The sequence below is a fragment of the Letharia columbiana genome (genome assembly GCF_014066305.1).
Source record: "Letharia columbiana isolate WasteWater2 chromosome Unknown Sc0000045_s0, whole genome shotgun sequence".
In the NCBI taxonomy this organism is placed as follows: Eukaryota; Fungi; Ascomycota; class Lecanoromycetes; order Lecanorales; family Parmeliaceae; genus Letharia; species Letharia columbiana.
Window position 1 is genome coordinate 80,143 of NW_023501089.1, and position 24,926 is coordinate 105,068.

The 24,926-nt window shown below is 51.7% G+C and overlaps 9 protein-coding genes across 9 annotated transcripts; 4 read left to right on the forward strand and 5 right to left on the reverse strand.

Moving 5' to 3' along the window:
* Positions 1–517: 517 nt before the first annotated feature.
* On the forward strand, positions 518–2,446 carry HO173_010011 (uncharacterized protein; the record flags this gene model as incomplete). Its single annotated transcript, XM_037311897.1, has 1 exon — positions 518–2,446. One exon carries the CDS (start codon positions 518–520, stop codon positions 2,444–2,446), a length of 1,929 nt encoding a protein of 642 aa, XP_037161141.1.
* A 765-nt stretch (positions 2,447–3,211) lies between these two features.
* Positions 3,212–5,758, reverse strand: HO173_010012 (uncharacterized protein; the record flags this gene model as incomplete). Its single annotated transcript, XM_037311898.1, has 5 exons — positions 3,212–4,318; positions 4,382–4,951; positions 5,001–5,141; positions 5,206–5,578; positions 5,634–5,758. 5 exons carry the CDS (start codon positions 5,756–5,758, stop codon positions 3,212–3,214), a joined length of 2,316 nt encoding a protein of 771 aa, XP_037161142.1.
* A 3,841-nt stretch (positions 5,759–9,599) lies between these two features.
* On the forward strand, positions 9,600–10,172 carry HO173_010013 (uncharacterized protein; the record flags this gene model as incomplete). Its single annotated transcript, XM_037311899.1, has 1 exon — positions 9,600–10,172. The coding sequence occupies one exon, from the start codon at positions 9,600–9,602 to the stop codon at positions 10,170–10,172; it is 573 nt and encodes a 190-aa protein (XP_037161143.1).
* A 1,679-nt stretch (positions 10,173–11,851) lies between these two features.
* HO173_010014 (uncharacterized protein) lies at positions 11,852–14,534 on the reverse strand (the record flags this gene model as incomplete). The annotated part of the gene is made up of 3 exons (XM_037311900.1): positions 11,852–11,899; positions 11,950–12,359; positions 12,422–14,534. The coding sequence occupies 3 exons, from the start codon at positions 14,532–14,534 to the stop codon at positions 11,852–11,854; spliced, it is 2,571 nt and encodes an 856-aa protein (XP_037161144.1).
* A 2,980-nt stretch (positions 14,535–17,514) lies between these two features.
* HO173_010015 (uncharacterized protein) lies at positions 17,515–18,427 on the forward strand (the record flags this gene model as incomplete). The annotated part of the gene is made up of 2 exons (XM_037311901.1): positions 17,515–17,755; positions 17,817–18,427. 2 exons carry the CDS (start codon positions 17,515–17,517, stop codon positions 18,425–18,427), a joined length of 852 nt encoding a protein of 283 aa, XP_037161145.1.
* Positions 18,428–18,909: 482 nt separating this feature from the next.
* On the reverse strand, positions 18,910–19,673 carry HO173_010016 (uncharacterized protein; the record flags this gene model as incomplete). Its single annotated transcript, XM_037311902.1, has 2 exons — positions 18,910–19,511; positions 19,625–19,673. 2 exons carry the CDS (start codon positions 19,671–19,673, stop codon positions 18,910–18,912), a joined length of 651 nt encoding a protein of 216 aa, XP_037161146.1.
* Positions 19,674–20,244: 571 nt separating this feature from the next.
* Positions 20,245–21,660, forward strand: HO173_010017 (uncharacterized protein; the record flags this gene model as incomplete). Its single annotated transcript, XM_037311903.1, has 5 exons — positions 20,245–20,409; positions 20,476–20,602; positions 20,650–20,773; positions 20,827–21,278; positions 21,344–21,660. The coding sequence occupies 5 exons, from the start codon at positions 20,245–20,247 to the stop codon at positions 21,658–21,660; spliced, it is 1,185 nt and encodes a 394-aa protein (XP_037161147.1).
* Positions 21,661–22,781: 1,121 nt separating this feature from the next.
* HO173_010018 (uncharacterized protein) lies at positions 22,782–23,336 on the reverse strand (the record flags this gene model as incomplete). The annotated part of the gene is made up of 1 exon (XM_037311904.1): positions 22,782–23,336. One exon carries the CDS (start codon positions 23,334–23,336, stop codon positions 22,782–22,784), a length of 555 nt encoding a protein of 184 aa, XP_037161148.1.
* A 764-nt stretch (positions 23,337–24,100) lies between these two features.
* On the reverse strand, positions 24,101–24,535 carry HO173_010019 (uncharacterized protein; the record flags this gene model as incomplete). The annotated part of the gene is made up of 1 exon (XM_037311905.1): positions 24,101–24,535. One exon carries the CDS (start codon positions 24,533–24,535, stop codon positions 24,101–24,103), a length of 435 nt encoding a protein of 144 aa, XP_037161149.1.
* Between the last annotated feature and the right edge of the window lie 391 nt (positions 24,536–24,926).

Genomic DNA, 24,926 nt, shown 5'->3' on the forward strand with positions numbered 1-24,926 from the left:
TCAAAATGATTAAAAGAGTATGTAGGTGGGTCACTTGAATTGCGCTCGCACAGAGTGCGAGACTTCCGTATTTTCGCGTGCCGAGAACCGCTCCGTATTGGCTCGTTAGAACCGTTGCCAGCTGCCACTCCTGCCCTTGCAGTTGCGGGTATGCGGGTTGGGTATGTGCGGTTTACAGTACGAGAACTTAGCTCCGTAATACTGTACTAGTGTGAAGCCATGCGACTGAAGTCCGAAATCTGGACATACCTTACGCCACGCTTCGGCAGCTCCCATTCACCCCTTTTTTAAATCATCATTCGCTTTCGCTTACCTGTCTTGGTCTTGAGGATTTGTTCGTCCGAAGTCGACACTGACTTCACACAATGTTGCCGACGACAAGTCTATGCTGACATCCCTCAGCTACCACCTTCACATAGCGACAACACTCACAGAGGACCCCCCTCCTTGACAAGTCACTGCGCCGAGCTGCCCTCCTCCGCTGGTCATCCTTAACAACGATACAGCCGCAGCGATCATGGACTCTATACTGGCCTCTCCGCCGAATTTGACGCCCTATGAACGCTTCCTCGAGCGTTGTTCCCTCCCCGAACTCAATTGGTACATCAATTCCGTGAGCGACCACTTCGACGCTCTCCTGGCCCGCAGTGACCCATACCGCTCAATTCGCCTGTCCACATACCTTACACAACGCTTCGGCCAATTCCCCCAACACGCCCATGATGTCTGGATTCCTCTTCTCCCGATAGACGAAGACCACTACTCTCCGAAGCATGTGGGCGTGGACCTGGAGAACCGGACCCTCTTCTTCCCGGACTTACCTTCCTCGAAAGCAGTCGGTGACGGCAAGCAGACGTCCCCGTTGTCAGCTGTGGCGTCCTTCCTCGCCAACCTACTTGCTACGACTCTCTGGGATAAGTCTGTTCAGAACCCAAAGCACAGCCGCGTACGCTTCATCAACAACACCTTTATTGTCATCGACGGAATCTACAAGAGGTTGTCAGAAAGATGGGTGAATGGCAAGGAGGCTGCAAGGCAACGATTCTATGCCGTAGGTGTCATCCAGGTCGTCGCCCTCGAGAAGTTGCAGAAGGAGCTACAAGAGGTGGAAGGCGTCATAAAAGTCTTACCAGTGCCTTCAGATCCAAAGATCAAGGATTGGCCGACTAGCTTCCTGCCGATTGAGGCTATAGGGGACGTCGCTGCTCAGCCTACCTCGGAAGTTACAGTACGCCCTCCTTTGCATTACTCGAACGGCGTTGTCAAAAACGGTGCCCATACCAATGGCGTACACACAAACGGTGTCGAATCGAACGGTGAATCTAGCGCAGAGAGCGACCCAGTCACTCTCGTTGTTCCCTCCGCCGGCCGTTCTTCTCGATTTCCAGGCGTGAAGCCCAAATGGATGCTCACCCAGCCCAGCGGCTGTCTGATGGTCGTCGATGCACTGGGAGCTTTGGACCTGACCCACGTCAACCATGTCGTCATCGGACTGCTAAAGGAGCATGTAGACAAATACTGCGGTGGAGACGTAGACGCAATTCTCAAAATCTTCGAAGACGGTGTACCACGTCTTCAAGAAATCAAAGTCTCCATTGTGGTAATAGCAGAAGAAACAGTCGATCAAACCCAAACCATTGAATGCATCCTGAACGCCGCCAGAGTAACCGGCCCCATCTTTCTCAAAGACTGCGACAACCAATTCAAATGTCCCGTCCCAGCAGTCGACGGCGTAGCTACCCTTGAAATAACGCGTGAAACCGAATCAGGCGTATCCAACGTTGCGTCCAAAGGCTATGTAGCCGTCAACTCCCAAACAGGCCAACTCACAAGCATCGTCGAGAAAATGATGGTCAGTAATACCTTCTGCATCGGCGGCTATGCGTGGAAATCCGCCCAAGACTTCCTTTCCCGTGTCGCTCAGGCGAGGAAATACCAGATCATGGCGTCAGCCACCAAGGGCGTTGAGCTAGCGGTCTCGGATGTGATTTGGCTGAAAATGGCAACCGGCGCCCCTTTCTTCTCGATCCCAGCTGCAAATTACGAGGACTGGGGCACCCTCCCTTCTTGGCGCGCCTACTGCGATAGCTTCAAAACGCTCTTCGTCGACATTGACGGCACGCTCATGAAGAATAGTGGTCAATACTTCGTTCCCACCTGGGGCACCACGGCCCCTTTGACGAAGAACGTCGACCATCTGAACAAGCTGCATGCAACCGGCAGAGTCAGAATTATCCTCGTTACATCAAGGTTAGAGAAATTCAGGGACGCAACAGTGAAACAGTTGGATCAATACGGGGTTAAGTACGATCAGGTTTTATTTGGCATGCTGCATGCGAGTCGGGTGGTCATCAACGATTATGCACCAACGAATCCGTACCCGTCGGCGGAGTGTGTGAATATACCGCGGAATGCGGAGGATTTGCCACATATGCTGTCTTTGTGATCGTATGCTTCTGTTATTGTGTTAGCCAGACGGTCTGAAGATGGATGGGGAATATACCAAGGTTGTTATATAGATGGATCTACTTCCGATGTATTACTATTTTACAGCTCCGTGAGCTCGGTGTTGCTGTTAGTATTTACTTCTTCGATAGATACTTGTATGTATTTTACATTACGTTGTTCCATCTCGTGTACTTTGAATGCGCTGGGTGAACTATAGGCACAGGAATCACGCCTCGGAAAATTATGAAAGCCTGACCGCCTTCTTTAGACTACACAGAGTAAACCGAACACAAGCAAGATACGCAACGCCATGCACGAAGACCGAAGAAGTGAAGCTTGTTATTCAATTCCCATTGCTCAAAATCTAAATACTCCCGTCGCTAAGTGTAGAAATGAAAATATATACCCCGCCAGAGTATATCCACAGAGACGCCGCCGCTGGTTCTACATTGCCCCCGCTCCATCCCTATATAAAGAATAAATAAATACATATATACACAAAGATATATATGAGATCGGCACGCGGGTCCTTGACCGCGGCCTCCTCTGGCGAAAGCCATGTCCTCTCTGACAAGCGAGTGTCGGTTCGAAGAACGAGGCCGTCGTGCTGTTTTGAAGACAGCCCTCCGTTCTGACTGGAGGTTTGCTTGCTGGATTGCAGGCCCGGCTTTGTCTTCTGGGGCTTTATTTCGTTCGTTCCCTTGTCGGCCTGGTTCATCGTGCCTAATGGTCCGACCGGCGGGTGAGCAGTTCCCCATTGCGATCACCAGTGTTTCGACCACGAGTCGTCAGTCCCTGTGTCCCCACCCACAGCCTCCATCAGACCTCCCAACTCCTTCAACATCCTCCGGTCATCTTCTTTGCCCCTCACTATCTCCGTAATGTTACTCCCCAGCATCTTAGCTTCCCGCTCTAAGCGCCCATACTGCGTCTTCACATGCTCCTGGTTCAGATAGTTCAGATGATGCCCACACCTTTTCCACAGGATCTCCGGCCCTTCTGGATACCCACTGCAGCATCCACCCCAGCAGTCTCCGAAATGGGTCATAACAGGCAGCGTCGGGTGACTGCGTCGAGAAACATCGATAATGCGCGCCATGCTTGCAACTGCTATTTCGTGAAAGACATCGTGGGAAGCGTAGATTGTGGAGAGAATGATCCATTCAGCGAAAAAGCGGCGGGGAATGTAGTAGAGATCTGCCCAGCCGGCGCAGAACTCGTCGCCTTTCATTCTGAAATCCTGGCCGAAGCGGTCGTGGACTTCGCGGGCGGCGTCGATGGCTGGGTGTTGGGCTCCTCGGTCAAACCAGAACCAGTCGCCCATGATCTTGTCCCTGGTTTTCTCGGTCATGCAGAGGTATCTCGGGCCCTCCATGTCAGGGAGCCATATGTTCTCAAAGTCCTCGTGAGCAAAAGCCATGGGGTCGAGCCAAATGTCGAAATGGAAGAAAAAGATGCCGTCTATTTTGGAGGCGCTGTCGTTAGCAGGTGCGTCCAGTATCAGCTTCATGGTGTCTCCAAGGGCCTTGTATGCGGTGAAAGTTTGCTCGAAGGAGTCGTGGGTAAGGTTTAACTGGTGCTTATTGGGAGTGAGATTTGGCATGCTGATGTGTGTCTCTCGGAAGAAGGGTTCGTAGCCCATTACCGTCGGTATTCGCTCCGGGCGATCTCCGTTGATTCGAATGAAGGCCATGCTGTTCTTAAAAGGTGATTCCAACTTTGTTACAGTCGAATTGGAATTGAGGGCATCCACTTCTGGTGCCTTGGACGCACCCTTGTCAGGCATGTGTGAGTTGCCAAGTGAGAGCCAAACGATAATGATGATCGTTAAGAAGGTGGAGAAGCCGGTGGTGATATGGCGGTTCCAATGCTGAAATCGCGCAGTCAGTATCTATCAGGTTTAAGTATGGTGTAGTCATTAGAGAAGACGTGCCTTTGCGGAAACCCTTTCAGAGGCTTGGCTTAACATTGTTGGAGGAGTCTGCTCCGGAACTGAATTTGGCGATGGTTTTGGTGGTGCAGCTTCCATATAGAGCCACGTAGAGATAAAGACAACAAGAGTCCCCGGCAGAACCAAAAAAGACATCTCAGCCCCGAACAGGATAGGGGAGAGATATAGAAGGATTCCTGTTGATACAGCAGTAGCGAAGCATTTAATGATCGCATCCGCGTACTTGTAAACTGCAGTGATCGCAAGGCCAATGAAGACATTGCTGAGCACCACCATGATGGCTCCAATGCTGTTGTAGCCGGTGAAGAAGGACGGTTCGTCCGGCTTCATGATCTTCATGATGATGTGGATGACTAGGTTGATGGCGGCTCCTGAGGCGTACAGAGTCTGGTTATCCCCGTGCAAAGACGCAGTTCCCCTCTTACAAAGGCTCTGATTATAGACACCCGCGGATGCACTGAGAAATGTCTGAAAGATGAGTAGCGTATAGGTTGAGAGTGGATATGAGGCACCAGTGTCAGGGTGATACTGGGTCACCATGAGGCCACAGATCTGTCGCTCCGTTAGTGGATGATTCTGTGAATGCTTGTGGGGCACCTGCCTGTATAATTATGGCGATCCATTGGAGTTTGACAATCCTGGTTCCGAGAGCAAAGAGCATGACCAGCGCTGTGACCAATGTGATTCCGGACTTTAAGAGTTGAATGGTTCCGGGATCTGCGAGCTTGTAGGCCACGAATATCTGCATATCACAACGTCAGAAGACGCTCCTTCTCGGTCACTAATATTGCCTGTAGGTTGCATACCGTATTGTTGATCAAAGCATATAGCAGAGCCAGCGTGAAAAAGCCGTATTTGGTATCCATAGGCACTTCATTTTTGCAATAATTCCAGAACTCCTCCAGTGTCAATTCTCCCCCTCTAGCGTCTGGCGACAGTGGGATCTTGACATGGTCCTCGCTTCCTTCTTTTCCCTCCTCCAAAGTAGATGTCTCACTGAAAGTCCTCGAGTCATCCTTCTCTTCCAGCGATAATCGCTCCGGCGTGGCTGCTGCCACCTGGTACGCAAAACCCCTAGCAGCATGCCGCCTCCGGCATTCTCGGTAGAACAGGAATGTTGATAAGGCACATTTGAGGAACTCGGATATGGTGATGGAGGATGAGGTTGAAAAGGTATAGCTGTGGGCTGGTCAGCAGGCCGCTCACACGATTGTTCCATTCTGGAAGTACTAACCTTCCACCCTTCTGCGCTATCTTATAAACTATTCCAATACCAACCTGGATTGCGACGAGAGCGAGTGCGGCAGCATAGGCGGGACTCCATCCCGCCACAGTACTTGACAAAGATGAGCGCAACATTATTGTCTGCAAATGACAGTACAATAGATCCAATGTAGAAAGGAGTGAGATTGAAACATTGAGGGGCAAGTATAAAGACAGACAGAAGAATAGGATAGGTAGGTAGAGTATTAGAGAGATGTTGGTATAGGCGAAAGAGTGCTTTTTTTGGCACTGCTTCCCAGGTAGCGACAAGTCGTAGCAGCAGTCGGCAAATGCGCCAACGCCAAGAGAGGCACAGGAAATATTAGGGTCAGATTAAACATAGTGCAGTTCGTATTTAATAAGGTAAAGAAAAGTAGGCCGGCTATCCTTACTTAGTCTTTGCTGTTCTCGTACCGTAATCTCGTAGAGTCAGAATCCCGTGCTTACGCGGTCGGTTGCTACTCTACTTTAGTCTGTTCGCCAGGCAGGTGCCGTTCCAGCCCCTGAATTCTAGCGCAATACCGTATCATACACTAGCGTGCTCGCATCGGAGACAAAAATATCTGAAACTTCACCAAGAGCTGGTCAGACGTTAGTGAAACTTGGCATTCTTCAGCCCTGCATGCGCTTGCGCATCGTTATCAAGACTCCAGATTCTGCACAACCACGACTGGTTCTACCTTCAAATACTCATCAATAATGAACGGTGTTGAAATCCTCTCAATTGTAACTGGCACTGGGACTGGGAAATCTGAAACTGAGAAGCCTCCATAGCCGAGACCGATGTAATCCTTCTAATTTGACCTTCCACTTCGGGACCATGTTTTCCTTTGAGGCTTTACGTACCTTTTATGGCTGATGCCATTCTCCACAACCCGAAAACCCATCTCGAGGGTGATTTTTCTCTCACGAGACCGAGTCCGTCCTTCGAGACCGAGATCGACCTTCGGGGCTGATACGATTCTCCTCAGAGCAAAAGCCCATCACGAGATGACTTCATCTCACGAGACCGAAGCCATCCTTCGAGACCCAGGTCAACTTTCGGTCCCGATGAGCTGCTTTGATATCGACACAGAGCGGCTTTCTGAATCAAGCCGTGACCACTGACGAGACCAACAAATCCTGCGAAGCTGACGCAATTTCCTTAGCCGAATACTTTCATCCGGATTGATGCAACTCTGCTTGCTAAAGACGTCCGTGCCCACCGGCCAGGCCGACGGTGTCCTTGACCATAGAACTTGCTGTTCGAAGATCGTGTTATCCCTCGAGGCTGATGCTGTCTTTGGTATCATAGCTCAATTGCACTTTTCGAACGTTCTTGTACCGGACTGTTTGCTGTGTCTCATACCGCTCTCTGTTGCGCCGCACGACTGACTCAAACAAGCAAAGTCTCGCAACAAGGCTGTTGACTGTCATTTTAGTCTCGTTTGCCGGTGAAGTCTGGCTTAAACTTGACCGAAATCACTTTCTAAGTTAGGGGAGATGTTTGGTCGCTGCTGCGACATTGTCTTTGCCAGCGTTTAATACGAAGCACATGCAAGTCCATAACGAATAGGGAAAGAATAGTACAATCATAGATGTTCAGATTTCATCGATCTTGAAGAAGGCTGAGTGCGAAATGGCAATGACTTTCGGCGTAGCAACAAATGTCTTCACCAATGCAATAAAAATTACGGTGACATACTTTACTTCTGCGTGGTGGCCTCAAGGTTCTAAGAAGGCTCTAAGAAGGCAGTATACTTGGTGTAGAAACCGATCGGTTTGCTAATATAGTATAGGTACCGACAAAGACTCTAGAAGCCTTCCTCACTACTTTATGACAGTCAAATAAGAACAGTTATAACGCAGATCATCCTCGAATCTGGGGAAATCCAGTCGCAACCTTCTCAACTTGTGGTATCGTGTCTAGGTTAGCCCTGACCACTACATGCCGCGCCGTGAGAGCGGAGATTTGTTCCTTCCATTCGATATGTATTCCACGGATGCTCTGAACCGAGGCCAGACCCTGCCTAGCTTCCTGCTTGGGGTGCCCGAGAAGAGTGCCCGTCTTTTCCCTTCCAGATCCTGATCGTACACTGGAGCCCAGCACTCTCCCTCCCCTTCGCAGGCCCGACGGAGATCCTGTCCTTGAATGTCCCTTCACCTTCATCAAATGCTTCAGATGACTTGCGGTCCCAAGCAAGCGAGAATGGACCCAGCGCAGTATGGAACATTTTCGGATCACAGGAACACGGCCGAAAGGAATAGTGCTGGAGATCGAGGAGCTTGGGGCATCTATCGACCCGGAACGCCAGTTAGAACCCAGCAATCTGAACAGGGCACCGGCCAATGACATGGCAACTCAGACGTAAAAATTCCATTGGGGATAAGGATTGGAGAGCTCGTGTCGGCAAAAATTTCCTTTTCAATTTCGCAGGATCATCGCGACTGGAGCGGAGCTTAACAGTACTCCAGACATTGAATACCAAGCACAGTTCTGCGTCGAATCTGTACAAGCACCCTTGGATTGTGACAAAGCTCACAGATTGGGTTCCACTTTGCTTTCAGTGGTCTGATCGTAGCCAGCTGCGCAGATCAGGGTGATCCTGTATTGTTCGTGGTCAATTCGATCATTTGTGGGCTTGATGGAGCAGACAGGAAGCTGCAAAACCTTCGTGTATCCCTCTCCGCCCGTATCTTGCTCTCAGCATCGCTGTACTACCACGCTTAGCCAGCTTATATCATCTATGTCAAAGCAAAACGCAACTGGCCAAACTTTTCTCCACCGACCGATTTGTCTTGCGAAGACACTAGCAATCGCAGTACTTCAGTACCATGCAACACCTTGGCTCAGTATGTCTTGGAGGAGCGACAGCGTGTACTTTTTCGGACCGGAGAGCATGCAGTTGCTCCAGGCATGGGAATGGACTGCGTCACCCCATCTCAGCGTGAAGGTCAGAGGCCAAACCGGACAACCACCAAACACTTACACTGATCCCTTGCCCAAATTCGCCCGGAATAGTCTGCTATTTAGTCTCGCCGTTGTCTTCCTTGGATTCGGCTACTCATCAGCTTTAGCAAGCTTGTAGCAACCCACCAATCTCATCAACGGCCAAGAAAGTTACACCGAGTTCTTCATCGCTAGGAGACTATCCCGATCATACTATATAGATCTAGGCCTAAGGTATTATAGCATCATCGAACAGCTGGTCGAATGCAATTTTGGATGTGGAGATGATTTCAATAACCTTCAGCTGCAACCTGCAATCCACAAGGAGGTGGTTTGCCCATCGGAGGCGCTCGAACTGGAACTACGTGGACTCTACCATGATCCCCGACGTGCTTCATCCCACAGAAAATCAGAGATATTGATTTCATTGCACCCTCCGCGTGTCCAAAGGTCGAATGTCCACGTTTGACAACAGTCAGTCCACTCGCATTACAGCAGCTGAGCCCTAAAGCAGATCCGCCACGGACACAAGTTTGCCCAAGGTACGCTCAGTAACTCCTGAAAGTCGCCTCATTCTCCAATCAAGCCTTTTCAAGACTTTGCGATGACATCTGATGAAGATTGAGTACATCATTCTGATCCTTGGTCTCTGGAGATTCTAGGAAAAGCCTCATCTCAGCAGAGGCTCCACGGAAGCTGCTTGGAACATGTGTCACCGCTATCTCTGCCTCTAAGCTACTTAACTCGGATGCGTCGATCCAGTGACTGTAAAATTTTGGGGCACTGGCTTCACTGACGACAATAAGACCGCGCATTTCATGCCATCATTGAGGGCATCGGAAGCGCCGAGACATGCATATCTCACGCGTTCCCTTGCATACCGCACCCTTGACTTCGCCTTCTTATATCTCTCTGCCTCGAACCCAAGTCCATTAAATTTCAGGTTCAATAACAATAAAGTCAATAGTACTGCCATCCACCATATCTAAGCCGCTTCTCCTATTCACCATGCTCAGTCGCGCCAACTTTCCCACCTCTCCCTTCAGAAAGGCGTACGAGACAAAATCGCGCCTCTTCACTCACGGTGGCTCATCTCAGCTCTCGAACCTTCATCGTCTCGCTCCAGGCAGCCCGTCTCTCCCACGCATCACTGGAAACGCAACCAGACGCCCTCTCCTCCTCAACACAACCCCCCTTGCCGAACCCCAGCGTGCCCGACGTGCCTCCCTCTCCCTCTGGCCATCCGGCAGCGCGAAGCCCGTCGAGCAGCGCGTCAGCGAAGCCTATCACCGCTACAGCGATCTGAACGATCGCGAACTCCTGCTGCTATATCTCGATAAGCAGGATGAGGCGTGGATGAAACACTCATCTCGCGTCCGTATGCCGAGCTGGGCGGATTATGCGGGGTGGGTTACGAACGGCGGCGCTTTGCTTTATTTTCTCTACTATATAGCGCCGGCGATTGTAGCGGCGGGTGAGAAAGCCGGGAAGCAGATGGCCCTGAATTGGAACACCATGACGACGACTCAGCGTCAGATATACAACAAGGTCGTGGAGATTGAGAAGCGCTTGGATAAGTAGAGGTCAGCGGTCTGGGATGGCTCCACAGGGGATTGAGGGCGCAGAAGACTATAGCAGACTGGAATCATCCTGAAGACCACGGCGCTGGAACGACTCCATTTCTCTACTTCCGCAACGTGATTCGACCCGGGAAGACCTGCATCCCTAAATCCCTCCCCCCCAACCGGTAATCCATAGACCCAACCATCCCTCCCAAACAGACAAACCCCTACTCACACACCCAACCTCACCCTCTCCGACCCCCCCAACCCGCGACCATCCCATCCCGCAAACCTCAGCTCATCCGCCCGCCAGAACGACACGACGACATTACCCCCTCCGGCCCCGATCCATCCCAACCTCTCTCCTCTCTCTCTCTCTCTCCCCTCCCTCTACCGCGTGCTCCAAATAGCGCATGCCTGCAGAACCGATCAGTGACCGCAAAAAGCAAAATCCGTACCTCTGGCCCCCCAACCCCACCCCCAACCCCACCCCCATCACCATCCACCGAGCGAGCCCGCCACATCTCCCAATCTCAAACCCCAGTGCACAAACCGCCCACCTCATCCTCTCCCCCCCCCCCCCCAAAAAAAAAAAAAAAAGACACACACGAGAGATCCAGCCGAGAAAAGGTAGGACGGGCACCCGAACAGCATGAACCCCCTAGATTGGAAAATTGTAAGGGAGAGGAAAAACCAAGCCGCTGCGCATGGGGACGGGCATCTTCTCGTAGCATAGCGGGGGTTGGGGGGTGTAGGGGACAGGGACGGCAGTTGATAGGGCAAATGGATGTGGAGGGGGAGTCTGCGTCGAGTGAAGGGAGGTGGAAGAGGGTATTTGCAAGAAAGGAGAGGAAGGGGAGAGGGAAAGGTGGGGAGGGTTTGCTCATGGTAGGTGAAAGTGAACCGGATCTGGCGGCGAATGAGGATCCTTGTAGCAGTAACGAGTGCATCGAGGAAAGATCGTTCCCCACGAGACGACCGGACTTGCAATCACGAGTGTGGCCCCGTACTCGCAAACTGCAGGCATAGAAATGACAATCGAATCGTTCTGGCACGCTTGTTGGATTGCTCAAAAGTCATGTTTCATTTCCATTAATTCCTTCCCTACTTCCGGACCTGAAGGACCATCGCATCTCGTCACCCTAAATGTAAATGTGAAACTCTCACATGTCAAAGACACGCTAGCTCGCTTGCTTCATTTCAATACCTTTCCCTGTAATAACACGACCTGACTTGCTTGCTTGCTTCGAGAAGAATTGAGGAGACCTTATGCATTCCCTAAACGCTCGATAGAAAAAGGAAAAGATGCGAGCGAGCTTTTGGTGCGAGAGCGACGAGCGAATATGGTAGTGTACCGCCGGTAGCTTCGACCAAATCTATGATCCGAACTCCAGTGCATGTCGTATCGATGCATAGGGTAGAGAGATGGAAAGGTGTATAGTGTGGAGTCGTCAGACCTTAGATGGCTGATCTTAGAGCAAGGAGCCGTGACCAGCCCGGTCCTTGCGAAGTGGAGGACGTGGAGGTTGTTGTGTGGCATTACGTGACATTGGCCTTCGGTTCTCATCTAGATATAAAGTGTCGCCCTGGTTGCTGTATGAAAGGTCAAGTGGTGATTGCACGGAACAGACGAGTGCGTTCCAACCTCAGGAATACGAATAGCATGCTCGAAAAACCGTGCCAGAGGTGATGCATTCATCAGAAGAAGTGTGTGTAGACTTTAGACTCGGCGTGTACTTCCATTTCCTGAAGTAAGGTAAGCAATGGCAAATGATCAGCATGCTAAGGATACATACCATCTTGAAGGTGTTCAGCTCCTCCTTGATCTGTTGAGCAAGGAGGGGCGTCAAGCGATTGCATGTAGCAATCTCACCTCGTCTATCATACTCCCCTGGTGGCCAGGTGTCGTGGAATTGTATGCGAGGGCTGAAGCTGATATTGCGGGCCGCAAGACTGCGTGGCGTGCCGGGCAAGCTTTTCGAATCGCTACTGGTGAAGTTCGCTAAAGACAGAAAATACTCTTCTCCTTCTATATTGACTGAATCGGTCTTTCTGTGTCCGGACCGTGGAGCATGTTCATCGATGGGCGTGGTTGGAGCGCTAGAGTGAGGACTGTCGTTAAAGTGAGGAATCTGAGGGAGATTGAAGTCGGGGGTCTTTGTATCAACAGGTCTTGCGACAGGAGAAGCCTGGCCTGAGTCCGTGCCTGCCGATGACATGTCAGCGATTTTCTGTATGTTTTATTGGAATGGTAGAGCTTGAGCTTACGTTTCAGGATGCCTTTCTTGACCGCCGCCAAAACCTTTGCACGCTCCTCTTCTCCCCCAACGAGGCTACGCCTTCCCCGTGAGCTGTCCGGTCGTGAACTGCCTGGTCGGTCACTGAAGGAGGTCCTCGGCTCTGAAGCCATGTGTGCAGCATCCATAGAGTTTCTCTCCAATTTTGGAAATCCAGTACCACCTCCAGCTTGGTCATGTGGGTCGGCGTTGACATTGACCTTCTCTCGCTCAGCCTCGACTGTTACCATCGAAACTTGAGCCATGCTGACTTCTGGCACAGCCGAATCTGCAGCGGGTACGCCCACAACAGACTTTGGCCTGAACAACCCGACCAACGAGCGAGAGCCTTTTTTCATGCCCTTGCCCATTTTTCTGATCATTACTGATGCTGAAGAAGCAGTCGAGGATATCGACAAGTTGTCTGTCGATCCAGTGAAAAAATGCCCTTGCCCGGAATAGATGCCTTCTCCAAGGCCAGCTGCCTCTTGTTTCTGAATCTCAGCTGCTTGCAGAGCTTCTTGTTCGTCCGCGTAACGATCTTTCCGTAGCTTAGCACGCTCATTTGAGGCAGCGGCAGCACTGTTCTCGGCAGATGCCTTTCGAAGTTCAGCCGCACTACCAAAAGAAAAGGCTCGCCGTAACCTCGACGATTTGCCTTCCTTCTTTCCCTCTTTCTTATTGAGCGCAGCCAAGTGCTGGGCTGCAGCACTCTGAGGTATTCCAGTGGGAGTCGTGCTAGTTTGGGCGACGATCGGTGCCGCTGGCAGCAGTGGTTCTGGAGCGGCAAAAGTATGCTCGGAGGAGGGCACCTCAGGGCTCGTTGCCATCGGCTTCGAAAGAGGTGAAGGGCTGGTGAGCCTCTTGTTTGCTTCAGACGATCCTCGCGCAGGGATGGTTACGACCTTGGCTTCGTTCCTTGCAATCGGAGTAGCTTCTTGTGCTGTGGTAGGAGCAGAAGATGGTAGTTCGAATCGCTTAGCCCCTGATGACTTCGGGGCAGAGCGACCCGAAACAGAACTCTCATTGCTGCCACTACGACCATGGGATGAGGTCGGTCTCTCCACTGCAGGTGTTGTTCGAACTTCCTTCCGTTCCTGTGGTGATGGACCAGCAAGCATTGCTGCATAAGACTTTGTCGGGCCTTGTTGCTGCGGTGGCCCTGCTTCTGACAGTGGGATTGCAAAGTCTTTAGCTTCCATGCTGCTGATGCTCCTTCTTCGGTATCTCTTTGCCAGGTCTGCCGAAGCTTGGCGCTCCCTTTGCAAATTCAGATCATCTTTACTAGCGAGCCTTGGCGGTGCTCCAACGTTGTAGTCATTCACTGTAGGCGATGAAGCGGTTTGAGCTCCACGGTACGATGGGTACGATGTTAAAGATGGAGTACTGCTTGTCTGTGTAGGATGTGTATAGAGGTGACCGACAGTTGCCATGCCCGAACCCGACGGCATTGCAGATCCACCTTGGCCTTGATTAGATGTGGTCAATGGTCCGGATGTCTCCGCACGCCGGTGATTCCGTCGATAGCGATCTGGCGACGATTTGGCCACAGTGGCATAAGAAGCTGTTTGTAAAGGCGGAAGGCTGAGATCAGCCGTGGAGAGAGGCCTAGAGGCCAGTTGTGGCGGAACAGAGGTAATGGCTGAAGCGTTGCCGTCGGAGAGGGTCTGCTGGCGTGAGTTGTTGCTATTAGGAGCACTCAATGGTGTGGAGGCTGTGGTGATTACTGGTGGGCGAGGTCGATTAGAAATGGACGGGCTCTGTTGTGACGCTTGCTGAGCAAGAGGTACTGATGGTGCAGATGCCGTTCTGTACTCAAGCCGTGGAGGTGGTACAGCTGTAGGGTGCTGCCGGAGTGGATTGGAACCGTTAGGCAGTAGTGATGGACCGGAGAAGCCATATGGGGACACCGGCGAGGTCGATGTATGTCCTCTATAGCTCCCAGCTGCCATTCCACCGACCGAAGTGTTGTAGATGTTTCTAGGCATTTGGGAGTTTCGTTGATGTTGCTGGCCTTGTGACCCACTCTGAAACGCTTCCGAAGATGAAGGGCGCGTTTGGAGCATCGTCATCGTCGATGTTGGCGAAGGATAAGCCTGCACCATAGCAGCCATCATGTACAACACCCGTATCGACGTTCGAGATCTCTATGACAGCAATGAAAGCTTGACAGGACGATGTAGAGGTATCTTGGCTGAGGAGTAGAGGATTTGGTTGTGAATAAGGGGACGGGTCGTCGAATATGTCTGAGACACGAGCAGGCGTCAGCAATGGCAGTCTAGTTGTCGAGCCAAATACTCTTTGAAGTCTCAAGTCATGTAGACGCTGTGCAATTGTGGAAATGGAAGTCGGGAATGTGCTTCAAGGGGGTTCGAATAATTTCTCTGGGTGAGGCTGCACGTACACGAGCGGTGGCAAAGTGATCACTGAAGGAGCGTTGTGTTATAGCAAGACATGAGACTACTATGATAAGGCGTGGATGGAAGCGGCCGTGATCGTGAAGGTCGTGAAGGTCGATGAGGCCGTTTGGTTGGTCAAAAGAATGAAAAAGATACTGACTGTACCGTGTTCTTCGGCGGTAGATTAAAAATCGTTGAGGTATGTGCCAGGCCAGGCAAAGGGCAAGGAATGGGCGAGATGAATTGCTCTTCGGACAGGAAGAAGACTCAATCATTCATTCATCATCTCGACTAGCTGATTGGCAAGTCGAGAAGTTGTTTGAGGTATTCGTAGAGATGGTGGAGGAGGGTTGAATTAGTTGGTACCCCTGGAGCGTACAGATTACGGTTACGAGTTACCCGTAGCGGAAAACAGAATTGGAACTGGAATGGAAAACGCGAATTAGGAGCAGGAAAGGAGCAAAGTGTGGAGGATGAAGTCGCTGTCAGCGTTGAATGACTTGCACGTCACGTCTGTCAGATATGAGGAGAGCAAGATAAGTCGGTAGAGATTGAGAGAAGTTGAAGCAAAATAACAGGGCGCCCAAAGTCATGGGTCGGTTGTAGGAATCGCTGATTGGCGGTGCCGGGATTGAGAGCACAGCATGGACAGGGATTAGACTGCTTCAAGTATGGTGAATCTTGCTTTAAAGTGGTAAGACGCGTTTTCCATTTGGCGCACAACTTTCGCTCGTTGGCCTCATTTACAGCAAGTACAGCCTTTGATACCTCAGACCTGCAAGCCACTGTCCACACCTCGACAATTCTCTTCTCCCGTACATGAAACTCCCGATGGATCTACCTATCTAGTAAAAATGTCATGTACAGCCTGCAGGATTATGACCCTGTTGGAGGCCTCAGCTTGCTTACACAGAATTCTTCAAACCGCTGTTATTTTTATTGTGATTTTGATTTTGATTTTTTCATTTTATACCCCACTGTCTCTAGCCTACAGTGAGTCTGAGCCGCACAGACCGTCCGCGTACAAAACTTATGCAAGCTTCCCCCCCCCACCCACCACTAATTGGCACCATCTTTCGAAACAAGCAATCTCGACAACTGCTACAGACGACTGGTACCTACCTAGAGTACAGGAGAGCAACCCTTGTTGGCTCAATTTCGCATCAAGGAAGCTAAGATCTCAAATCTTGATACTTTGTCCCTCGCCTCCACGATGCAAATATCTCCTGGCTCACAGGGTCCACTTCATGAAGCCTCTCATAAAGCTTTTGGTGGTCGTGATGCTTCTCTCGCGCGCGGTAGCCGCAAGATTCGGTGAGGGTCTAGAAGTCGGAGGTCTTTCCTGCAATTCCTATACCTCAGTGTCTCACCTTCCTTTCATCCATCCATACCTTAGACTTCATATACCTACCTAAAGCTACCATGTACGCATATTTGCTATCCGCCACTCCCGCATTATGACATTTCTCATCTGTATGTACTCCATACATTGAACATCATCCATAAATGCGGGGGGCACTTCAACCAATAAATTTTCTCTACCCTGAAGCTGCAGTGTCGGGACCCATTCATGCATTTATGACTGGATAGCGGAAGATCTGCTGAATCCCCCTCATGCACGGTCATTCGGGTCCAAAGACGTTGGACCGCATGCACTCTTATCTGAATTTATGCATGAATAGTCTCAACTGATAAGACAGTGCCTGTGGTCATCACCGTTGGCACTTGCCATTTATATTGTAGCACCAACCTACTACAAGCACCCAGTCCTCGGGTCTCGAGACTGCAGCATAGCAACTTACAGTTTCCCTTAAGGGTTGCTTGGCGACGTATCTGATACCATTCATGCCTGGACTGGACTGGTGCTACCAAAAGTGCCAAGCCTCGGCAATCTTCGGGTACCGATCCGTAGGGGAAGTCTCGTCACCAAGACACCAACTCGACCGAGCTTGGGCACGCGTCACTTGGCATCATTCTGGCATAAATTCAAGTTACCCTGCTGTCATTCACTCCTTTTCCGACCAGGATCACCCTTATCAGACTAGGAGGCAAATTGCAGAGATTGCGGGACAAAATCGCGACATTGCCTTCATCCTTGATCCTTTCCCGCCGAATTTTATGCAGATCAAGCAACACCACAGAGCGGTAGCTAGCAAGGACGCACCAATGAGATTCTTCTCCTCATCGCGTCCTGTCATCGCCCAGCCCGCACCAACTCGGGCCGGTGATGTTAGACTTGAGGAGTGGTGTAAAATGTACACTTTCTATACGAGCCGGGATCTCATCTTCTGCCCAGATCTCGAAAGCTCCTTGTCCCACACAAGTCTGACCCGAAATCCGATTCTGCTCGAGGCGTGGTTTTTGAGAGCCGCGCGCCTCCTCTAACGTCGTCAACTGGCTACTTTACCTACATTCGAGTATCAATATTCAATAATCGTGTAAGAAATATGAAAGGTAGCCAGTCAGATTTTGGCACGACAGAATCGTGCCATTCCACCACCTGTCTGGCATGTTGCAAGTGGCTCGCTTGCTCGAAGACACTGCCTTCGGGCGCAGGCGGCGGGATCCTTCAGGTTTTAGACATCTCAGCCTCACATGCCAAGAGCGCCGATCTCAACGTTTTGATCTGACTCCATGACTCCCTTCGCTTTCCACCAACATCTGCATATCTTTCACTTCTTCAAGGATGCGGTTTTCTCTGTCTCCGCATTGTGCTCTGATCTCTTCGGTCGCTATCATTGCGAGAATAGCAAGCGCGGACTCTGGTGCCAACGGCACCTGGCTGTATCCAGATCCTAGCACAACCCCCACTTTTAACTACCTCGACACATTGAACGCCTCCTGGACGTCGGACTTTTCCACACCATGGCTCCATCTCTACTGCGGTGTCACCAATGGCAATTCCTCTTCTCCAGTGCTAGGCGAACGTATGGCCCACTCCTGTTTTCTTTTTGCCCCAACATTCGAGACCTAACACCCACATAACAGTCTACAACCAAACAGCGCCTGCAACAGGTAGTCTGGACTTTCCCCTCAACTATGCGCTCGACCCGTTCAGCTGCCACTTTGAGCTCTCCCGCCAGCCAGCCGTAGGGTTGGGACCTCCGTACGCCCTGAGTGGAACTTTCAATGTCGCCGTTGAAAGCAACGCTAAGCCTGTGACTTGGAGCCAGAACACCGGAACTTCATCGACTGCGGATACCGGTCCGAGCGCCAGCACGAATGCACAATCGACAGCGTCTTCCACAACTTCTCCCGAATCTACAGCCGGTGCAGAAGCTAGCGGGAGCAATGGCCTCAGTCAAGGCGCAAAGATAGGCCTGGGAGTTGGAGTGGCACTGGGAGTTCTGGCCTTGATCGCCGCTGCTGCTGGCTTCTTCATGCTCCGACGGCGGAGAAATTCAAGTACAAGACGAACGGAAAATGGCATATCTCATCCAGGCGATCAGAATCTTGCGACGCCTCATCCAAACGCCCCGGGATATGCTACAAGTAAACCGGGGTGGTCGGAGATGCCGGGTGATGTGAAGGTGCATGAAAAGGATAGCGTTCCGGTGCCAAGGCAGACAATAGGGGAGCTGGAGGCACCGAGATACTAGTGCTGGAACTACTGGCTCCGTAGGCCCCCTTCATGAACCGAAGCCCGGTTGCCGGCGCACCTACAATCATGAGCCAATTGATAAGGCGGTATCCTGAGCCATTGACTTTGCCCGGATGAGAGCGCAAGGTACTCCGTAGAGGAGGGTCTTCTCTGGGTATGTGGTCTGGAGTCAGACTTTACGACGCTATCTTGAGAAATTATTCTTTTGTTGTCTACAGTTCAGCGACCATGAACAATTTGGCGAGGAGCAGGGCGGCGTGTCATTGATTCCTCTGTGAATGAACGTTCTATCCGTTCTTTCAATGTAATTATATAGGGGTAATGACTGCAAAGGCAGCTCAAATCTGTGTTTTGGGGTCGTTATCTATTTGTATCATAAATAACACATTATCCAAAAGACCTCTATCACACCGACGCTTTCCCCCTCTCGACGGTGCGATGGAGATCCTCATCCACAAGCCGCCCGACCAGAACCGCACCCTAGCGCATCACCGGCCCCCTCCCCTCCTTATTCCACCTCACCCGGCTCCGAACCCACTCCACCGCCTCCCTCACCCCCTCCCCCTTCAGCGCACTGACCGGCAACACCCGACTGTCCCTCACGCCACCGCCCCTCTCGCCCTCAAACACCCTCCGCACGAGCCCCTCCTTGATCCGCACCGTCTCCACGCAGTCCTCCCGATCCTGCTTGTTCGCCAGCACCAGCAGCGGGATGGACGCCGTGCTCGGATGCGACAGCACCGACTCGAGCGTCCGCCGGCACTCCTCCAGCCGCCCGACCGGTCCCGCCCCCTCACCGCCGCCGCCGCCGAGATCGTCGCCGATGTCGCAGCCGTCGACGACGAAGACGATGGCGTGGCAGACGGGGTAGTAGCTCGTCCACATGGACCGCAGGGCGTGCTGGCCGCCCACGTCCCAGATCTGGAGGTACATGTCGTCGAGGGAGACGGTGGCGACGTTTTGGCCGACGGTGGGGACGGTGGGTTTGGCGGGCGCCGGGTGGTCGTTGTAGAGGGATTTGATGGTGGAGAGGAGGGTGGTTTTGCCGGCGTTGTCGAGGCCGAGGAGCAGGATGGAGTACTCTGGACGCGTCCTGTTAGCGGAAGGGAAGGGGGCGGGGATGATGGTGGGGGAAGACGAGGGGTTCCAGTGGAATTGATTGCGCTGTGGAGGGAAGGAGGGGGGGGATACATACCTTCTTTAGACGTGGCCCAAAAGTACACGCTTTTGGCTAGGTGGTACATCCTGGTTGGGAAATGCGGTTTATGGAAGATCTGCGCAGGGGCAGCTGCTCAAGGCACGGTAGATAGAGAGGCAGCATGCCTCAATTATCATCGTGAAAACATGTTGACGACTTGAAAGGCATGCCGAGGGTGCGTATCTGAACAGGGTTTGCGTATCTGAACAGGGCTACAGTACAAGTAGGCCCGAAGTCAGCCGGAAGATGTGTAGGGCTGAATCCAAGAAGCTCAAGACCAGTCTTTTCTTTGTCAGCGCCGGTCAGAGTTACATCGGTCTGTTTATCTCTCTACCAACGTAACATCGGTCTGATCGCATAATGAGAGACCCAACTGTCGGCTGCGGAGGACGGCCGGGGAGCCTTGAGGCAGGTAACGACGAGTGGCGTACTTCTATTCGTCACGAATCTGTATCCGCCCTGATCTACCCCGTCTCTCTGCTTTGTTAGATTTGGGGCACATAGAAAGCATAGAAATCGCTTCTCTACTGCTTGTGTCTCTTTGCTTTCCACTTTCCTTACCTTATATCTACGTCTTCGTAAGCAGAGTCGATTCGTTATTTTCCCACAAAGCAAAAATGAGCGTCCAAGCTCGCATCGATGCTGTTGAGAAAGAGCTCCAAGCTTTATCAAAAGATGTAGCCAACGATGAACCAGCACGCCAGAGACTTCTTGGTGTGAGTCAGCAAGCGACAGTCATGCTCGAGACCGCTTCCGAGACTCTTTGGAAGCTCCTCTTACAGGTACATCCCTTCATCTCTTCGACCTTACATTGAGCACAAGTTACTCATTGTTCTGCCAACGATAAGCCAAATCTGAGTGCCTCTATCAGAACTGCCATTGAAATGGGTTTGATTGATGCTCTGAACAAGAGCGAAAGCCCCATGACAGCCACCGAGCTGGCGAGTATCACTGGCGGTGACAAGCTGCTTATTGGTAATATTTCAATGTTGTCCTGGATTTTGGCAGCTCATTTTCTCCAGTCCGCATCCTGAGGCCATTGGCTGCCACGCATATGGTCATCGAGACTGGATATGAGACTTACGTAGCCGGGGCCGTCTCCAAAGCATTGGCCATCCCCGCGCTATCGGGAGGCTTCAAATTCCTGTTAGTCTTGCACCCACCCGAACTTCTGTACAGGAGCTGAATTTCTACTGCAGGCACGATGAGGGGGCCCTTTGTTGCAATAAGATGCCGGAGTTCCTCGCTCAGACTGATTACAAGAATCCCGAAGGTCCTATGGGCGTTTTCCAACACGCTGAAAACACTGAGCTACAATTCTTCCCATGGTTGATGCAGAATCCTGCAAAGATCAACAACTTTCTTACGATGCTGGAGGGTTGGCGTGCTGGCAGGGCTCAATGGTTCGAGATATTCCCCATTGAAGAGTCGCTCTTTAAAGGAGCCAAAGAAGAGCATCATGATTCTGCCCTGCTTGTGGACGTCGCTGGTGGCTTTGGATACGACATCCAGACGTTCAAAGATCGCTTCCCGGATCAGACCGGACGTCTAGTGCTACAGGACCAGCCTTCCGTCATTGATAATGTCATAGAGCTCCATCCAGATATCGTTCGAATGAAGTATGACTTCTTTACTGAGCAGCCAGTCAAAGGTAAGCACTCGACTGGAGACTTTACGTTTGTCATGAAAGCTGTACCCAGAGACTGAAGTCTACAGGAGCTCGAGCTTACTACTTTCGCTCCATCTGCCACGACTGGTCTGACGACAAATGTCGCGAGCTCCTTAGCAACACTGTCGCTGCCATGGAGCCAGGCTATTCCAAGATCCTGATCAATGACTGGGTCTTGCCCGATACCGGCAGTCCCCTCCTCCCGGCTCTCATGGACATCCAGATGATAATCGTGCTTTCTGGGATTGAACGTACGCAGACGCAGTGGAAGGAGCTGCTAGGATCTGTGGGTTTGGAGATTGTCAAATTCCACAGCCTCGGTAAGGAGGTCGAGGGTTTGATTGAGGCTGTAAGGAAGGTGTAGGCAATAGTGACATTGGGGCTGGGTGGAGATCACGCCTAGCATTATGACTTGAGGGGTACCTGAATCGTCCAGCTCTTGTACGTTTGCGGCAATAGTTGCAGGTTTACGAATCTGCCATCCGTGTCCCCTTGTCGCTCCACAGATTTCAGAGCCTAGCCGGCTCCACTCCAAAGCGAACTCCTACTATCGAAACAAGCTTCATCTATCTCTTGGTAACATTTGATTGACCCCAGTTTGGTCCCAAATTTTGTGTTTCATCCCATCAATCTCATCTCCCTCCTATCCCACGAATACTTCTATTGGTCAAGATCGGCCACTACCTAGCATAGGTTTAAATCATCTCGAGAAATAGGAATCAGGGACCGCGCTACAAAGCCAGAAGTGGCCATCGAGACGGCTGACAACTCACTCTCCGCCACTCTATTGCGAGTTTTAACATCATTGGGCGGTGAACTGTATTTTCATCGTCACATTAACGAATGTTCTAGGTTGTGTGGTCTACGACAAGCTTGCCGTCCGTCTACGGGTAAAGGACCGATGGCCAAGAGAGTCACCAAAAGGTCGTAGGAGACGTCCTATGACGCTACGTTGACCCAATCGATCCCGACTCTTCTGGTTTGGCACAAGGATTCGATACTCGAGAATTGGTACCGTGGGGCTTGACAGAAACAGGTTCGATCGATGGAGCGGTTCTCGGCCGTGAGAGCAGCAGCCTTGCTGGACCGACCACACCGCTTCCGTGACGGACCGCGACTGAGTTACCGGCTCCCTGACAACTACCGAGGGGAGGAACGAACGATCTGGTTTTCAAAACGTCCGACGCAGATGTCGAAGGCAAGCGATCCTACTCGAATCTGAATCCCGGATGGCAGCAATACTGGACCGACTGAACAATCGGATCTTGGATTCGAAAGGTGATTATTTTTACATTGAGAAGAAAGACAGTCCTACACAAACGCCAAATAATCCTGGCCCTCCCATACCGAACGGAACGCCCTCAACGCCACGCTTTCATATGTACATCACTGACGACGTGCACGCAACAAGTACCTCTCGCCGTACCCGAAGACCAGAATCCAAACACCTGTCCCAATCACCACCCCCCTCTTTTACCTACTCCATCACGACCTCCTCCCCACACACACCGCCACCACCACCACCACCGCAACCACCATCGAAATCCCCAACGCCACCACCGCCCTCTTCCAATACAGCCGCTCCACCTCCCCCTCCTTGACCGGCGGATACAGCCTGAAAACACTTCTCTTCCCAGGCTCCCCCTTCGCCCCCTCCCGACCAGCTTCCAGATCCACCCGCATCGAAAGATCCGTCCAGCTCTCCTTGAAGTGACCCGCATGCTGCTGCTCCACTTTACCCGCGGACGGCCGTCGGGGCGAGCTGGGGAAGCCCAGGGCGGCGGGGTCCGGGTCGGGTAGGTGGTGCGAGAGGCGTTGCTGCGAGTAGACCGAGGGGGAGTATTCCGGGGGTGGGATTTGTTGCGTTGATGGTGCTGGTGCGGGGGACGGGGGGAGCGGGATTGACTCGGGGCGGAAGGTGGAGATGCGGTTCAGGGGCGCGATGTAAGCGGGTGGTGCGGTGTCTTCGGTCGCGGTTCGGTAGGTTGGCGGGATGTTGAGGCGGGCGGCGAGGCCGGGGGGGAGGGGGAAGATTGCCATGGTGGGTTTGAGAAGAATGGGGGCGAGGGTAGGTAATTCAATGTTGAGTTGTGACGAGGAAAGATTCTCGCGGGCGTTGAGGATATCAAAATTTATGGATTGCAATGCGAAGAAATATCTGGAGAAGGAAATCAGGCGTAAGCATGACAGGTATATAACAGAATGACGGATGTAGAGTCAGCAATGAATACGGTAAAATTAATATCGCTCAACATAAGCCTCACTATTGATAGTCATCGTTCTCCTGGCTGTTTCGAGCTTCGGCTAAGCCACCACTCACGATCCTTTGCCCCAAATATCTCAGCCCTAGGATTCTCAGCCTGGAATCCTTTAGCTTGAAACAAAGCCCTTGTGCAGCATTGCGGTAGTACTTGGCGCAATCAAAGTCCAGAACGCTGCTTGTTGTGAAAAAGAGGTCTGATTGCATATCGTATTGGAATTGGATTGTCGCGACTGCGGTCTATCAACACATGAAGAATTATCGCGACGGTCCACAGATGGTCGCGGAAGGCCTGACTTCGGCATTGCGTCGCCCAATGCTTCCTCTTTTGTCGTCGACTCGGCGTGGATTCGATGAAGCTATTATGGATGGTCGGGAGTAAAGAAATGATCTGTTTTAGGATGGTGGATTCGAGAAATCTTCGTTGCAGTTCTCGAGAGAAAAAAGGCGGGATGACCAGCTTGTGGGGTTCCTTCGACAAGGTCAGAGTCTTCGAATGTAGGTTCTGTCGTGTTGCAGCACCCGAAACCCGTTTCGAGTCCTCTCACTGATCCAGATGACCAACGACCTCAATGATCACCACCACGATGAATATCGCAATGAGCAAACACGCCAACAGCATAAAGCAAGCTAGCGTTCTGTTTCTTCGTTCGCCAAGGCGAGCTCGTCGGATAGTACGCTCGACATTGAAGAGAGCGGCTTCGGACTGTCCAGGCCATGGCACAGATGGCCTGGGTGGTGAGTACACTGGTAAAGAAGCGTCGGAATCTGTGGGTTGTGCCTCTAGTACAGTCGCTTCGACGTAGCCAGGGGGTTTGGCTCCTAGTATGTGTGTTGGGCTAGGGTAGACAGGGCTGGAGGTTGGGGAGGTCATCGTTGAGACGTCGAGGTGTTGATTGGATGGTGGCGGGCCGACTTTGGCGCTGGACACGTTGGCAACGCAGAGACAGAGATCAACTGAACGATGCGTGAAGCTCATGAAAGGATTCGCACTCGAGATTAGACGTCGCACACTTCCTACAACAGCACATAGACCCCATAATCTATACTGGCCAACTCAACAACGTCTTGAGCCAGCGCCTATCGAGAATGGAGGGTAGCATCCGCAGCAAGGCTTTTTGGGAGCAGTCTTGCGACCTCGTGGGTAGACCTTGCTGCGCCACAATCATAACCACAACCGTTCGAGAAGTCATCGAATCAGAATTCGGCAATCTAGAAGCCTGAGTATAACATCAAGGCAGTAAAAAACCTAGGATAGATAGGCTGACTGTAGCCTTGTCCAAACGTGCGTGCCAGAATTTCAACGGCTTTCATTGTGCGACCTCCACGTGCCAGTGCGCGAATTGTACAGCGACATGCTCGTCGCTTAT